Here is an 18,159-nt window from a genome sequence, read left to right as displayed (position 1 = left end):
GTGTGTGTGTGTGTGTGTGTGTGTGTGTGTGTGTGTGTGCGCCCGCGCGCCCGCGCCCATCATTATCCTCTTTTTCACTCTCGCACCACACCATTTTTGCCTCCGTCTTCAATGTTTTTAAGTACGGTGACTCAAGGTTAATTCAGATACATTTTAACGCTTATTGTGGCGCAAAAATAGTTCTGCCATATTTCATCTTATAACCTCCATGAACATCTTATAACCTCCATTGCAAAGTGTTGGATAGTTGCACCGTAGTACAAACATAAGTGAACATTATATAACATTGGTGATTGATGCCAAGTAATGTGGAGTGGGTGTGGTTGATGGTGCCACACATAGCAGTCAGCAGCTGGCCGGAGATTAAACATGAAAATATCTGTTTACAATCTTGAGAGGGTGCACTTGAGTCCCGATGTGAAGTGAGACCTGGGTTCGTATTTACCAAGGATCTGAGCCAGTTTGCTGAATAAATAAGTTTCCTTAGCAGTTTCCACTATCAGACTTTTTTTTCGTATTTTTTCTGTCAGTATTTACTCCAGTTTGGCTCTTAAGTGTTAGATGACTGTATGAGTGAAGACGTAATTATAAACAAGTTGTCTTATGCAGAACTTAATAAAAATGATGAATAAGTGAGCACGAGAGAATTACCCCATTTAACTGGATGACATTATTTATTTTTGCTACCACTTAGCGGTTTTTGTTGAGTGGCGGGGAGCCTTTTAAAAAACGGATAGATTAGATGTTGCTTTTGTTAAATTTTTATTACATTTTATTAAACTCTAAGAAATCGCCCTAAGCTAGAAAAAAAAAAAACGGGTATCGTCAGTATGAGACTTGATTGAAAAGTGCCTTGAATGGGTTAAGATGGTTGATAAATTTAGTCCATATGTCCCGGCGACTCTCTGACGTATAGGAGCAGCGCCGCGTGAAGGCTGACGACATGCTCGAGAGGCGGGTTGAGAGAGAGAGAGAGAGAGAGAGAGAGAGAGTGTGTGTGTGTGTGTGTGTGTGTGTGTGTGTGTGTGTGTGTGTGCGCGCGCGCTGCTAGACGGGAAGAAATGAGGGGGAGGCTTGCTATGGGGGCTGGAGAGGTTGGTATTGGTAGCGGGGAGGGAGGGGGAGGTATGGTGAGGCGAGCCAGGAAGCAGGATTGATGGGTTGGGTACCGTAGTTGTTGTTTGGGGATAGTGTGTGAGAACTTTACCCGTCAGAGTTTCACATTTTTTATTATTCGTGCTGATACCAGGGATGTTTACTCAGTTTACGACAACCTTGTAGTAAAGAAGATTAATGAATGCTGTAGCAAACTCTCCGATTTGAAAAGTCTCTCTTTAGCTGTATGAATTGGTCTGTCACCCGCAAGAACAGCATCAAAATGACGTCCTTTGGCAGCAGATGTTAAAGTGAGGCGATGGCATGAAGGAGGAAGCAAAACAAAACAAGGTCAGGAGGTGTTAGAGCCAGGCGATGGCATGAAGGAACAGAACAAGGTCAGGTGTTAAAGAGAGGCGATGGCAGGAAGGAACAAAACAAGGTCAGGAGGTGTTAAAAGCGAGGCGATGGCAGGAAGGAAGAAACAAAACAAGGTCAGGAGGTGTTAAAGCGAGGCGATGGCAGGAAGGAAGGAAACAAAACAAGGTCAGGAAGTGATGACATGAAGGAAAAAAACAGAACAAGGTCAGGAGGTGTTAAAGCGAGGCCATGGCATTAAAGAAGAAGCAAAGGAAGATATAAAAAGGATAAATATAGTACGAGGTAGGAACGAGGTCGTATTGCAGGTGACATGAGAAGCTTCCTAATACCTCCTCTTTAGCGATTTATTTTGTCTATTGCATCTTAGAATTCTTTTGTATATATACGTGGCTTCTGTGTCGACGTTGTATCAGTGCAATATTCGAAATTAGTTCCTGAAGGAGAGGTTCCACGAAACACTCCAATGCTTCGCAGAATACAACACAAAGGGTAATTGCAGAGATGAGTAAATTTATTGAGACTAGGAGGGTGTGGTGGTGAGCGGTGGGTGAGGACAGGCAAGTAAGAAAATGCAAAATGAAAATGGGAAAATAAAGAGGCAGAGGTATTGGAAGCAAGTGGGGGTAATGAGAGGAATTGGATGCAAGTAGAAAAATGAAAGAGGAAGAAGGAAATGGGAACAATTGAAAAAATAGAAGAGGAAGAAATGGAAGCGAATTGGAAAATGAAAGGAATAGGGAAGTGGAAGGTAGTGGGGAAAAAAAGGGAAGGAAGGAAAGGAATGGTGGCGTGATGAGGTGATGTGAGGAAAAGGCGAACAGGGAGGATGGGATGTGATGTACAGCCAGGGCCATTAGTTTTCTTAATATACCTGGGAGAGGGAATTCCCTTAACTAGGTCCAAAATTGCCATTTCTCTATCTTGAAGACTGACTTACAATAGGTGAAGAGTAGAATACGATGCTAGTCACGAAAAATGCCATAGAAAGAATGTTGAGCCACGAGATTCTTATTCTGCCACTGAGGTCCATGAAATAGACTGCAAAAGGACGGAAATCGCCAAGTTAAGGTACTGAGACGAGTATTTTATGTACGAGAAGGGTATCCAGAAAGGAAATGCATGGTATAACTAAACTCTTTTTGCTCTAACTTGGCCTAAAATTGACATCTCTCCAACTTGAATGCTGAGCTGTAACAAGAAACTAATGCTGAAATACAATGGTAATCACGAAAAGTGCTTTGGACAGGATGTAGAGCCGTAGCATTATCTTTTTTCTGCCTTTGAGCTACGTGAAATAAGCTGCACAGGGACGAAATTCTGGGTCAAGTTAAGGTGAAAGAGGTATAGCTGAGTGACGGTGTAATGTATCGTATGTAGGACAGATCAGGAAACAGGAGTGGTGAGAGGGAGGAGCTCCAGTTCTCCGCCTCCCCGACCCCCCTCCCTAGTTCCGCGTTTACAGGCTGGCATCAAGTTTCAAGCGATGTGGCAGAGCTGTGTTTGTTTATGTTTGACTTGATGGGCCTATGGGATCTATGTAGCCAAGGAACTGCTAAGCATATATTCTAGATTTAATTATATTGGTCGGCACTTGGAAGGTGTACAGTTACGGACAACAATATCGCTCCACTTTTTGATCCAAGATGTATGAAACCGTACCATAGTATACTGAAAATTGTGTTCATCAATGTAATCGGCTCAAAAGATCGCCTCACTGGTTTTCGTAAGTCCTTGGTTATTTATTTATCGTAAGGAAGTGAATCAATAGTTATGCTCCTAATTTTACGTAAGATAAGAATACTGACTGTATGTGATGGACAGCCATGAGCGGAATGCCTGTTATCATCGGGGGAGTGACTGAAGAATGTATTTAATGTATAAGATCATCGGGGGAGTGACTGAAGAATGTATTTAATGTATAAGATCATCGGGGGAGTGACTGAAGAATGTATTTAATGTATAAGATCATCGGGGGAGTGACTGAAGAATGTATTTAATGTATAAGATCATCGGGGGAGTGACTGAAGAATGTATTTAATGTATAAGATCATCGGGGGAGTGACTGAAGAATGTATTTAATCTATATATAAGATCATCGGGGGAGTGACTGAAGAATGTATTTAATCTATATATAAGATCATCGGGGGAGTGACTGAAGAATGTATTTAATCTATAAGATCATCAGAGGAGTGAAGAAAGAAACCTGTGCTTCACACAGGAAAAATCATCCAATATATTCCCAGTATGCCGGGAATCGAACCCGGGACTCTCAGATGAGAGCCAGGCAGCAGTACACTACATCACGATCAGGTAAAAGTTATTTCACATTGTAGCAATATTGTATCCAATGTCCCTCCGCCCCCACGATCGGCATGAAGAGGATGAGATAACCCCCCTGGCACTCGGGCAAGTAGTTGCTTTTAATCTATCCCAAGCACTTACGGCAAGGGAGAATGAATCAGAGGAGTGACTGAAGAATGTATTTAATGTATAAGATCATCAAAGAAGTGACTGAAGAATGTATTTAATGTATAAGATAATCAGAGGAGTGACTGAAGAATGTAGTTGATGTATCTATAAGAAAGAGTAGGAGACAGAGATGGCGAGTAGGGAAGGGGAATTAAGTTGAAGTGTCAAGAAGCTTTGGATTTCATATATGTCACTACTCGTGGATCGTTAAGACAGACATACCATTTCTTGCTAATGCCCAGAGTTCTAAAACACAGCCTACAACAGTCGATGGCACAGCTGTGGATAGTTGAACCTACCACACTCCCACTGTTGGTCTGGTTTTTATATATATCTTACAATCAGTGTTGGGGGCCTTGAGTACAGCCAAATTCATATAGGCTATCAGGCAGTCAGAAGCAACTAGTTCATAAGAAGGTCATTCATAAATCCTACATCTTACCACGCCAGGACAGCCAAGTACAACCAACCAGAATGAGTGTGCCGTAGCTTCAGATGTCCTCAGTTGAACATTCAGGTCCCCATTTGCATTGTTGTGTGGGCAGGACAAGGTTAAAACAAATTTGTCTCTGCTGGCTTAAGTGTTGGGGTACAGTTGTGGACATACATAGTTTGTCCCCCGTCTTACGGATAAACAGTGAGACAGTGAACACTGACTTTTGAAACCCAGTGACGTGATCTCGAAGCCAGCTTGAATTTTCTTAAGGTTTTGCAAGAGTTTCATAATTGTCGGAGTAAAACATGGAGTGATAGTTTTGTTGGCAGCTATACATAGATATACCACTCAGCCTTCACGGTACATGCTTTACTTCATCCACTTTGCATGACAAAATAAGGCAATACTACGGTTCTGTATCCTTTCTATACCGCTTCAGCGTGACTAGCAGTAGCATAATATTCTTGCGCTAACTCTTGTTGCAGCCTGGTATTATGTTGAGGAAACGGCAATTTTAGACCAAACTAAGCAGTCTTGTACTCTGCTATCTCTAATGTATTGTCACATGTGCTGTATATGACTGCACTGATCATTAATCGCTGTAACCCCATTGACGTATATGATATAAATAAAACGTACGGTAGCTAAATTAACGTCGACAGCTTTTATTTATTTATTTATTTTTATTTTTTGAAGAAAGAAAGCCCCCTAGTATTAACCTAAATAATAATATAGTTGTATCAGTAACACAGGAAGGATTACACGAGATGCATTTTCAAGCCTCTGACTACTTAGATTTATCATAGGCAGAGGAAATATTAAGGCATTTTAGCATCAGTGAAATATTCAAGTGCATCGACCGCAGTGAAGGGGTTAGGGGACGAGGTAGGGAGCGTGGTGTTGAGGGGGACGGGGTTAAAAAAAGGAGGATGAGGAATGTTGGATGTCAAGAGGGGGGAGGAGGTGGGGGTGGGAGGAGGTGGATGGTGAAAGGTAGAGGAGGAGGGGGAGGAGAGGAAGAGGGACTGTCTCAAGGGGGTTGAGTGCCAGGAAGGAGGCTGCTTGGTGTCAGGGAGGTTTAGGTATGAACGGGGAGAGGGAGAGGGGGTGTAAGGGAAAGGGATGGGTAGGGGGGAGGATGAGGGAGAGGGGGTGTAAGGGAAAGGGATGGGTAGGGGGGAGGATGAGGGAGAGGGGGTGTAAGGGAAAGGGATGGGTAGGGGGGAGGATGAGGGAGAGGGAAGGATTAAATGAATGAACAGTCACATAACCAAACCAACAGCAAAAAGCTATCTAGTGTACCTGTACTCTCATCGGTGTCTTCTCCTACCGTTTGGGTCATATCACCTAACATTCTCGTAACCCTCCCCTGAAAGGAACAGTCAGGTAAACCTACATCATACTACTGTGTACTACCACTATCATACCATGTGTGCTTTTTATCTATTCTACCGTCCTTCTAACTACCTTATGCAAGCGATCAATCAAGTAACGAAACCTACAGAACACCGTACTACTGTTGTCTACAGTACTACCGCTGTCTTGTGTTTCATCGTTTGTGCCTTGTAGCTATCCCACTGCTCTCCTGATCTACACCATAACTCTTTCAACACCACTGTCTTTTACTTCACTATCTGTGCCTTGAAGCTATCCCACTGCTCCCCTGATCTACACCATACCTCTTGCAACACCACTCTTATTTCACCATCTGTGCCTTGTATATATCCTACCCTTCTAAAACCCCCTGTGGCTTTACCCTTTAACATGGGTTGCATTTTGAGCTGGGGGGGTGGGGGGAGCTGTGGTTGGAGGGAGGGGTGAGTGAAGGGTGTTTGGCATAAAGGGTAAAAGTTCTCGTCTTTTTAGCGTTTCTGTGTTTTGACAGCTTGATGACTTGGTGCACGAATATTTCACCTGACTGGATATTGTTAAATCCAGATTATTGTTTTCTGTTACAATTATGTCCGTATATATTATATCCGTCTGTCTTTGTGCGGTTATGGCTTGATACAATTCCAGTTGGTGTCAGAAGTTCGTCTGCTATTTCACCACTTCTGTATGTCACCTCCCTGTGGTGACTGATATTCCTAAGCCTGTATGGCACCTCCCTGTGCTGACCGATATTCGTAAGGTGAGGACGCTTTTTGTATTTCTTTGGCTATAGATGATTTGATATAAAGCTCAGGCGAAGTGACTGACATGTCCCAATTGTGAAGTAGACGCAGTGAAATAGTATGCAAACTTTTGTCCCTGCCAGTACCGGTATATAAATAACATGAAAAGGAAGTAGGAAGATCTCCATAAACGTATGATAGGTGCGAGGAAGGCAATTTAGGGGTAAACGGGCCACAGGGAATTAAATGCCAGGGTAGGAAGTGTCAGGTGTAAAGCCGGAAGAGGAGGGGACGGAATTAGAGGGTGGGGACGGGGGTTGTGGTAGACTCTTTTCACTTTAACTTGGCCAAAAATTAACACCTTTTCATCTAGAATGCCAGCTGTAGAGGGTGATTGGCTCTCGTAGCTGCTGCAATGATTTTTTTTTTTCCAATAGAGGACTTACTAGGTGAGAAGTGGGTACATAAGTGGAGTGGATACATAAGGTTTTCGTTAACTCTTTTACTGTTAAATATCACATTGTTGGGCAGCCAGAATAAAATGGAAATTACGTCCTCGGATTGAAGTGATTCACAAAAGAATTTAAGCCCTACAGTAGTCACGATGAAGTGCCGTGGAAAGGGTGTAGAGCCGTAGTATTGACTTTTCTACCATCGAGCAATGGAAGATAAAGTTGGAAAGGAAAGTTTCTGCCAAGGAACCCCTTCTGTCAGACTTTTTATTTTCAACCCTCAGACGATTTGTTGATATGTGGAGATACCATATTTAGTGCTAGGGTTAAAAACAGTTATCCCCTTCAGCTTCGTCTCAATAAGGTGAATAAAACCAAAGGAGGGTAGCGAGAATGAAATAAGAGGTAGGGCGTGGAACTGAAGGGGTCAGGGTGAAAAACTTAGTGGGAGCGAATCCAGTATTTAATATAAGGGCGATAAGGGTAAGGGGAAGGGTGACGGCGTTGGGAGTTAAGGAGCTAAATTACTGGTAGGGAGAGGAGAACTGGGGAGACGAGGAATAACAGGTTGAACATAAGGACGATAGTTGACTTAATGAAAAGGAAAAGTTCGTGATAGTGCTCTCTCTCTCTCTCTCTCTCTCTCTCTCTCTCTCTCTCTCTCTCTCTCTCTCTCTCTCATTCCTGCTACTTCCAGATGATTTTGATAACTTTAGAGAAACGCATTTTAGTGAAGAGATTACAAACAGTCCTTTAGCCTTTCACTACGATGAGAGCTTTATTATATTTTTGCGTTCTTAAGTTGATTGTAAGCCTGGAATATCCTTTATAATGTGGAGAATTATATATAGCCATCATAACGTCTTCGCTACTAGAAACCTTCGTAAACATAAAAAAGAAAAAGTTTGGTAGTAGCCTAAAGAAGATGGGAAAAATGTGACTGGAGAGAGAGAGAGAGAGAGAGAGAGAGAGAGACACGAAGGCAGGAGATAATTTGCTAAGAATGGTCGCAATTGAGGCGATACGAAGCAGAGGAATATAATAGACACAGCCAATGGAACTGTGGAAAAGAAGGGATGGGGAAAAGAGAAGAAAAATAAGTATTAACCTTTTCACTACTGTACGATGATGTATTTTAATCGTATATTGCTGCTGTGGCCAGTCGATTTTATTCAGTATGTGAGAGCCACCTGGTAGTGGAGGGGGCAAGTGAAGGCTAGATCTAACGCCCCCAGTTCGAAAGTCTCCCCAACTTGTGCCTGGAGATTGCAAAGGAAAAAAAAAATGCTTTCAGGGTAAAAGACATTAAAAAAAAAAAAAACATGACGATGTATATGAGTAAAAAATAGAAGAGGGGCAGATAAGAAAAAGGACGACTGTGAGGAGGGAGTGCGGGAAGGGAGGATAGGATCGAAGTGAGGAGGGTGCCAGGGGTGGGGAGGGAAGGGGGGGCTAAGGAATGTCAGGGGAGGAATTTGTGTGTGGTGTGTGCGTGTTGGTAGGAAGGTAGGTAAGGTCTTTGTTATGTATGAAGGTGAGCTTGTATGTGCATGACACAGTTTTGCCCACGATTTTGTTGTAGATGGGTGTTTCGTGATTATATTATATATATATATATATATATATATATATATATATATATATATATATATATATATATATATATATATATATATATATATATATATGTTTGTGTGTGTGTGTGTGTGTGTGTGTGTGTGTGTGTGTGTGTGTGTAGAGGCTTGCCTGCATGCATGCATTGGTATCTACTGTATCTGTTTTTAAGGGCAGAGAGAGAGAGAGAATCTCTGCCGGTATGGTACCGTATCAGCCACTTGAACTACTTGAGTTGTAAGGCTAGTTTTCAAAGCTAAGTTTGAACTGGGATGTATCAGCTTTTGCTTCATCGTGTGTATGGGAGTGTGACACAGGCAAGCACTGTCAGTACTGTGTTGACCAATTACACCCTTGGAGTACGAATATCATGTTAAAATATTTGAAATTGTGCTCCTCTGTATGGTAGTGCTTTGGTAATTTCATATCATTGTAAATTATTTACTAAATTTGTGCGTATATTCTAATTCATTATGTTTAGTAATAATGTTTACAGTGTAGCCTCTTCAGTGAGATGATTTTTTTTTTTATTCTTCTTCCAGACGACTCTTCAGTGTAGGAAAGATCTCTTGTCCTGAAAGGGTTAATGAAACCTATATCTATCCTTTCCAGTATGTGAAGTTTCTTGAGCTGAATAATACCATCTGAAAAAAAAAAAAAAATAGTTCTTAGTGAAATTGTCAAAACTGGAAAACCTCGAGACCTGGTCCAGCTGCCTGCTTGTATATAAGTGACCTTGACCAGTGCCTGATGACCTTCATATAGAAACGACTTACTGTATACGTGGCGGAGATACTTGTCCTTTTTTTACTCTTGCTAAGGCCAGGTTAAAATCGAGTTATGATAAGACCAGTAACTCAACCTACGAAGAATGAAGTGTGTAAGTCAAGGTTTTTAACATTTTGAATGTGGCTGATATCCTTTGAACGTTATTTTCACCGCTCCTCAAAGACTAAGTTAAGAAAGGTCTTATACGGCAGAGGTTTATCAAAGGCATACGAGCGTATAATCTTTCCAGTGTGAAAGGCTTATCTTCAGCCGAGTAAACGTTCAGAGGACGGCAAGATTAAAGTAGAAAAAGTCATGTGCCCATATATATAATATATATATATATATATATATATATATATATATATATATACAGTATATATATATATATACAGTATATATATATATATATATATATATATATATATATATATATATATATATATATATATATATATATATATATATACAGTTTATATATAAAGTAACGTTGTGGTGTGGATGTGGATGTGATAGGAAGCGTTATGAGGAATACACTGAGGTGGTTTGGCTATGTGGAGAGGATGGAGGGTGAAAGACTGACGAAGAGAGTGTATATGAGTGAGGTGGAGGGGGAAAGAGGGAGGGGGAGGCCGAGGATGAGATGGAGGGATGGGGTGGAGAGGTATATGAGAGAGGGGGGTGTGAGTTGGGAGCAGGGCAGTGAAATGGCGGGGGACAGGGCGACTTGGAGGCGATTTGTTTGTGGCCACCCCAAACGGGATTGAGGCGTCTGGCAATAGATAGATAGATAGATAGATATATTTCCTCTGCAGTGTATATTCGTAGTTTGCACCTGCCGGGCTAGTTTATGGCCCGGGCTGCACTGTAGGTGTAGGAAAACTTAAAACTTGAACGAAAGAACTTACGAGTAGTTTGCATCAGTACCATGAAGTTGAATATTTAAGTGTAAAATGTTCTGTAAATCGCAGATATAAAGGCTTTACGTATATGGCATAAAGCCCGAAGAGACAAGAGACAGACAGACAGACACGACCAAAAACATTATCTGTCCTGTATGTATGTTGTAATAATTTGTCTTGTAAGTGGTGGTCGTTACGTGTCTATATAACCGTTACATAAAATTAGGGGAAGCCGACTACTCATCATCTTGTACAGGTACTGCTGGAACTTTAATAGACAATTTTTATGATAACGTTGCATTCAAAAGCAAAAAACAGCAAAATAAAAGCAAAGTATAAAACGAGAGTATAGCTGTATTCCCACTTTCCAGCATAGGCTGTTTTAGATATTACGATCCTTGTTCACAGTTTGCATTAACCGCTCCACTGCAATGACGTAATATTGTTTTACGGTACGGTACTTTTGTTGCCGTCAGACAATGACTTACCGTATACTCTTGTATTTTATTTTTGTTGGTACTCTAGGATTTTGTTCAGCTTTCTAGATTGACCATGTAGCGCAGGGTCATTGAAGGCTATAAATTAACCCCTCCATGCGCAAAAATCCCTGCTGAAGTGAGGGGAAAAATCATATGGTGGTAAAAATAAGTACAGAGTAATGGATTGAAAGAGTTGAAGCGGTATAGGGAGCAGTGATGGGTGTTTGTTTTTATCAAGTTCTGGATGAAATTTAATCTTCTGTGCTGCGCTGTCGCTTCATTAGCTTCAATACGGTGACCTGTTTTATTGTCTTATCACCAGACTATTTTTTTTTTTTTTTTTTTTTTTTTTTAGCACTGACGAGACCTACGATAGTGAAGAGGGGAATTAGTACCAAACTCTCCAGTCGACAGGTCTCTCCAAAGCTGAAAAACTTTACGTGGATATTAACAAGAATAAATTACATTGTCGGATTGAAGAGGTTAATTTATCCCTGCCACCTTCGCACGCCTTTATCGAGCATAGAGGACTCTCATCCAAATGAGGTTAGATATAGCCATCACTAACATTTTTCATTGTTAGTATTCCATCCCAAATTGAATGAAATTGTCATATCGGAAAAATATCTTCAGTCTAAAAGGTTTTGCCACTTTACTTTTTCTTTCTTTCTTTTATACTTACTTGTTGCTGCCTTCGGATATTTTTATTCTTCGTAGGAGAGACTTGGAACTGCAGGGGTTAGCACAGTATTCATTAACTCCTACACTTTTGAGGTGCTGTCAGAACTGCAGCATTAAAATCATCAAGTAGTAGTAAGATTGACAAAAATTGTCTTCATGTCTTCGGCCAGAAGTGGTGAACCCCTTTACAATTTTTCGTCTTGTTTAACCCTCTCATGGTCGGGACTACTCAAGCATTCTGATCCAGCTGACCCCGACGATTAAATTCACCTAAGTCATAAGAGCGTGTGAATGTCATTATTGTCACCACCGCTTCTTTCATGGTCGGGACAACTCTCCAATTGACGTCAGACGACTTTATTCAGCTGGGAGTGAGTCGTAGGAGCCTGAGAGTGTTTATAAAATTGCTTGGTTCCACCAGGGGTATAACCTAAATGTGATGCTCGTGGTGAATATGTTATGTTACTGGCAGTGGCCTTTGCTATCATATTCTCCCTCACAGCACTTCCTTCGCTTCCCCGTTTCCGTTTCAGCCTCTTTCCCTCCTTTCATCCTCTTTCTTCACATATTCCTCTTACCCTCCATTGTTTCCTATTACTCCCTTTCATCTTTTCTCACTTTTTTTTTTCCCTCAACTCCTCTCGTACTCTTTCCTTCCTCTCTTCCCCCTCACCCTCTCCCATTTCTCATCCCTCTCACCCTTTCCCTCTTCTCTTCCCTCTCACTCTTTCTTCTCTTCCTTCTCAATCTTTCTCTCCTCTCCTCTCTCACTCTTCATCTCATGTCTTCTCTCTCTGTTTTCCTCCTCTCTTCCTACCCACTCTTTCTCTCCCCTCTCCCCTCTCACTATTTCCCCTTCTCTCCTCCCTCTCACTCCTTTGCTTCTCTCTTCCTTCTCACTCTTTTCCTCCTCACCTCCCTCACACTTTGCCTTCTCTCTTCACCCTCTCACTTTTACCCTCCGCTCATCCCTGTCATTCTTTCCGTCCTCTCTTCACACTCTACCTCCTGTCTTCACACTCTTCCCCTCCTGTCCTCTCACTCTTTCCCTCCTCTCTTCCCTCCCACTCTCCGTCCTCTGTTCTCTCACTCCTTCCCTCCTCTCTTCCCTCCCACTCTCCCTCCTCTCTTCTCTCACTCCTTCTCTCCTCTCTTCTTTTACTCCTTCCCACCTCTCCTCTCTCGCTCCTTCCCTCCTCTCTTCTCTCACTTTCCCTCCTCTCTTCCTTCTCACTCTTCCCCTGTTTTCTACCTTCTTACTCTCCCCTTCCTGTCTTCCTTCTCGCTCTTTCCTTCCTGTATTCCCTCTCACTTTTCCTCCTCTCGTACCTCTCACTCTTTCTCTCTTTTCTTCCATCTCACTCTTTCCCTCCTCTCTTCCCTCCTACTCTTTCCCTCCCTTCTTCTCATCTCTTCCCTCTCACTCTTTCCCTCCTCTCTTTCCATCCTTTCTCCTCTTTTTTCCTCTTCTCTTTCCTCTCAGTCTTTTCCTCCTCCCTTCGCGCTCATTCTTTCCCTCATTTCCTCTCTCTCTCTCTCTCTCTCTCTCTCTCTCTACCGGTACGCACACACACACACACACACACACACACACACACACACACACACACACACACACACACACACACACACACACACACACACACACACACACACACACACACACACACACACACACACACCGCTCGCTGGTGCAGTGGTAACGTTCCCGCTTGTCAACTGGTGGACGGGAGTTCGCGCCTCGCTCAGGTTGCGAAAAGTTTCACTGACGAAGTGGGTGGTTACTGTCCCCCTTGAGCAAGGGGACGGGTGTGTGTGTGTGTGTGTGTGTGTGTGTGTGTGTGTGAAGGTCACAGCCTTGCCCTTAGATCGGACTATATGAGCTCTCAGTTCCCTTCCGGGAGGGTAAAAGCTGACGATCACGACCATCAAGTGATCCTGACCGACCCGGTGAATTACACACACACACACACACACACTTTTCTGTTCCCTCATGGCCTTCCCAAAAAATAACTTCTTGCTTTCAAGTCCTAACCCTCTCAATGTGATGATGTTTTGCATATATTTTTCTTGCTGTTTGGAAGGACTTACTTAGCTTAGGAGATGCAGCTACACTACAGACCCTTCTTAAGTTGAATAAAATCATATGTAGACAACGGTAATGAACTGTGCTCGAATATGGTGGTAGTTGAGGGCATCGTACGGAGCTGTTCCACTCTTACTAGCATGATGTTTGAGTTCTCTTAATGTCTTCGGCATGAGTTTGTAAGTATTCCTTCTATCTTGGTACGATTTTATTTATATTAGCTTACGTTGGCAAATATGAAGGGATAAATACAGCCTTCATTGCCATCAGATACTTCGTTCATCCCTAAGGTCAGTAAATTTTCCATTGCTCATTTTAATAAAATGCTGTATAAATTATTTCTCGAGGTTTATTAACAAGGGATGTAATTAAGAAAAACTTTATTGTATTGCCCTCTGCTTACCACTTGAAAATTGCCTAGCTAGTAAAGATTTTTAGTTGACCCCGTAATCACCTTTTGACTGTCCTTAACACCATTGTTCATGTATGACACAAAGCACAAAAAGACTACACTACTGAATTGATTATGCTTTTTTTTTATGTCGTCTTTGATTGTTTTTTCATGTTTCAAGAGTGAGAGCAGTGGCAATGAGTTACTTGAGAGGAGCATGTGGAGTGACATGGAGGGACAGGTTGACGAATGAAGAAGTGAAGGAACGTTGTGGGGTGGATGTGGATGTGGTTGAGAAGATTAGGAGAAATACAGTGAGGTGGTTTGCACATGTGGAGAGAATGGAGAATGAAAGACTAAGAGGGTGTATGTAGGTGAGGTGGAGGGAGGGAGAGGGAGGGGTAGACCGAGGATGAGGTGGAGGGATGGAGTTGAGAGGTATATAAGGGAGGGGGGAGTGAGTTGGGGGGAGGGTAGTCAAATGGTGGGTGACAGCGACTTGGAGGCGTTTTGTCTGCGGCCACCCTTTGCGGGATTAGGGCGTCGGGTTATAGGTAGATAGATAGTAATCCGTATGTTACTGTCATTGTATTACATGAAAAAAAGTAATTACAGTAGCTTGGTAGTAAGTAGTGTAACAAAGGGAACATAATACAATAGTTAGACAACTCCTTCAGTCTGTGGGTATATTACTGTAGAATACAAATGTTTAGTTTTTCTAGCCACTACTGGATTATTTTATTTTATTAGGAAATACATTTTGTGTTGGAGTGGTAATTTAAGGCTGTATCTGACCCCTCCAGTTCTCAGTCTCCCTTAAATAATAGAAAATTATATTGAGTTATCAGTAGTAAAAAGTACTGTATGTCCATAGGTTGGAGGGATTAAGCCTGTGGTTGTACTCTGTCCTTGAATTCATGGGATTAAGCCTATGGTTGTACACTATGCCCATGGTTGCTGGAATTAAGCCAATGGTTGTACTGAATTGCAAGTGGCATATGATGATTAACAGCATCTCATCCTTAGTGATTTCTGTTGCATATTTCACCTTAGCATTCTCTTGCATGTTATTTATATAGTTTTAGTGTCAACATAGTTTTCATCATTAACTGATAAGAGGATATTTAGGTGTAGTATATTGAATTAATTGCCAAGGAAGAGGGGTTGTGAAAAAAACAAAACCGCTTATTTGAATACTCTGTTCAAAATATATGATTGACTTTTACCTATCCCTTTTGCAGATTGTTTGAGGCAGAGGAGCAGGACCTGTTTGCTGACCTTCAGTCCCTTCCCCGCAATGCTGCCCTCAGGAAACTCAATGACCTGATCAAGCGTGCCCGTCTCGCAAAGGTCAGGACTCATACAAAGCTGCATAACCCTCTCATTACTTTTTTTTTTTTTTTTTTTTTTTTTTTTTCCTCTCCATAACCCTTTCAACTTTTTCTTTTGTTTATTGCATAACCCTCTCAATGTTTTGTTTCATTATCACCTACCTTTAGCAGGGTGAGGCCATATATATATATATATATATATATATATTGTGTGTGTGTGTGTGTGTGTAGCTAGTTGTTGTAGTTACATGATTGTGAGATACAAGAAATGAGCTATGGTCATGGGATCACATCTCTGTGTCTCAGCCAGTCAGGCTTTGCATTAAACTCATTTAAGTTTTTGGACTGGACAACCATCACAGGGCCAGTTGTATGGTAAACAAACTTCTAGTGTTTTGTGCTATTGGACTTGTATGTTTCTAAAATCTCCTGAGTATATACACAAGTGCATGTAATTTTATTACAGTAAATCAAGTCTTTATAATCTAGTAAATACCTGTGATTGCCAAGCAGTGAAATGATCATCTGTATAAGAGTTTCTTCTAAGTGGAGCCAAGCTAACCTGCTTAGTCTGGCCTCCAGGATGCATGGGGATATTTCAAGGTAATTTTGAGACAAAAAAGCAGGGCTTCTATGCTGCAAAATGTGGTATATATATATATATATATATATATATATATATATATATATTTTCGTTTTTCGTTTTTTAAAGGCTCCAACATGCTTGCATGTGTCAGCCTTGGTCACCTAATGGCGGCTCTCCACGCTGCACGATCCATTGCAGCCTCCCTGTTCAGTCCCTTAACCCTAAGGTCACACTTAATGACCTCGTCCCATGTCTTTCTCGGTCTACCCCTCATAGCCCCACCCCCAATATTAACACTTCTCACCTTCCCCGCCCAATTATCGCCCCCCATCCTCTCCACATGTCCAAACCACCTCAATCTACCTCTCCTCATCACAACACCAATACACTCCAGTCCCATCCTACCTCTCAACTCTTCCATTGTAAACCCAGCCCCTCCAGGCCTTGGACGCAGGGACGCACTGCACATATATATATATATATATATTAAACACTGGGACTGTTTTATTTAGTTTTGTAAGACCTTCAGTACTGATGTGATGTAAGAAAGCTTTCCATAACCCCTCCAGTCCAAAATTCTTAAAAACTGAATTAATTCATCTGAAGGTAGAGAGAATAAAGTGATTTATGAAATAAGGGGTTAAGATCTGTTGCATATAATTGATGGTGATTCTGAAGTTTCTGAACAAAGTTTGTAGAGAGAACAGGCCAGATTTCAGAGCTGCAAATATTTATCAGTTTAATTTAAATTACTGTACAGTACTATGGTGTAAAATTGTAATTTGACAAGGAAAATAAAATTGATAGTAAGACAACTGCAGAAGGACTCCTGTGTATTAGGAGGAAAGAGTGGAAGTATACATGTTGGGAAGAGCAACCAGGCAGTTTTTAAAAGAACAATGGTCAATTAAATACCGAATATAGGTGCATAGGTTGTATGGGACAGTAGAGAGTGTGTGAAGGAGCTGGAATGACGAAGTCTGTTCATTAACGGGAAATCTGTCTATCTGTAGACAGTATAGCTATGTATAAAGAATACTTATGAATGAATTGGTAAGAAGAGTATTAGTGAGTGAATTTGGGTGTGGAAAGGGGTCAGAACAGCCATAGAAGGGTAAAAAGAGAGCTTGATGTGGTAGATGACTGTATAAGAAAGGAAGAGAAACTGAGGAAGCAAATTTTGAGATGGAAGATAGAAACAAATTGGATAAGTATGTTTGGGGACAAACATGACAGAGGTTGCCCCCCCCTTTTTTTTTTTTTTTTTTTTTTTTTTTTTTTACAGTGTAGTCACTACTCAACCCCACCATGATTTTCAGGGATATATAACCCTATGAAGCCTGGGTGGACCCAAGATATAAGTAGGTTTAAGTGAAGGGTGACTGGTAGATGTGTAGCATGTTTTATTAGTTAATCTATCTACCTACCTGTCTGATGCTAGATGCCTTAATCCTGTAAGGGGTGGCGACAAACAAATCACTTCCATGTCGCCCTGTCCACCACCATTTCACTGTCTTCCCCCCAGCTCAGACCCCCTTTCTCATATACCTCTCCACTCCATCCCTCCAGCTTATCCTAATGCTTTCTATCACATCCAGATCCACACCACAATGCTTCTTAATATTGTTAATAACTCTTACATTTTATTGTTTTTCTGTCCCCACTTCTGGATGCAACCCATCTCACATGGTAGTGGGAACAGGGTTATATTGATGGTTATGATTATGATGATGATGATGGTGATAATGATTATTGTGATTATTTTGCAGCTGTAGAGTGTAAGTATGATGTATGTTATAGATATGAGTAGGTACTAATGAATTCAGTAATCATAATATTTGTATGAATTGATTAACAATAGTTCATACATACTTTATACTTGTACACACAGCAGCTTTATCATTTCTTCATGCAGGTTCATGCATACATCATCTCAGAGCTAAAGAAGGAAATGCCATCAATGTTTGGGCGGGAAAACAAGAAGAAAGAGCTGATTAAGAATCTTGGTTCAATCTATGAAAAAATACAACGAGAGCATCAAATTTCACCAGGCGACTTCCCAGAGCTCAAACGCATGCAGGTAGTATTGTGTATTATTTACTTTTATATGTATGTTTTTAATAAATACTGCCTTGGAATGCTGATGAAGAGCCTACATGTGAAGGTGCTATCCACCCTGAATGGATTAGCTTTGGCATTCATCCTGGAGCCAAACCTCCCCATATTTCCTTGCATCTTTCCATGCAAAGAGCCCTGATCTGACTTTGGTGAGGTGGTGTCTACCAAATGGGGGCTCTAGATCCCCACAAGGTGTATGTACTGTACAGGCAATCCCTGATTTGGATTAAGTTAGTTTGGATATTAATTTTTTGGA

At 41.4% G+C, this 18,159-nt stretch overlaps 1 protein-coding gene across 2 annotated transcripts in view; it reads left to right on the top strand.

Annotated features, from left to right (window-relative positions):
- LOC145391506 (EH domain-containing protein 3-like) overlaps positions 1-18,159 on the top strand; it is a 176,617-nt gene that overhangs the window by 117,932 nt on the left and 40,526 nt on the right. For both annotated transcript variants that reach the window (XM_080266133.1, XM_080266132.1), the window contains exons 2-3: positions 15,110-15,218; positions 17,701-17,865. In XM_080266133.1, coding sequence (XP_080122259.1) covers positions 15,110-15,218; positions 17,701-17,865 — 274 coding nt within the window. The remainder of the gene's footprint in view (positions 1-15,109; positions 15,219-17,700; positions 17,866-18,159) is intronic.

The sequence above is a fragment of the Coenobita brevimanus genome, chromosome 18 (assembly GCF_032717465.1).
Source record: "Coenobita brevimanus isolate Jiangsu-jjx chromosome 18, ASM3271746v2, whole genome shotgun sequence".
In the NCBI taxonomy this organism is placed as follows: Eukaryota; Metazoa; Arthropoda; class Malacostraca; order Decapoda; family Coenobitidae; genus Coenobita; species Coenobita brevimanus.
The sequence above is the reverse complement of the archived record's forward strand: the minus strand, read 5'-3'. Positions and strand labels throughout refer to the sequence as shown.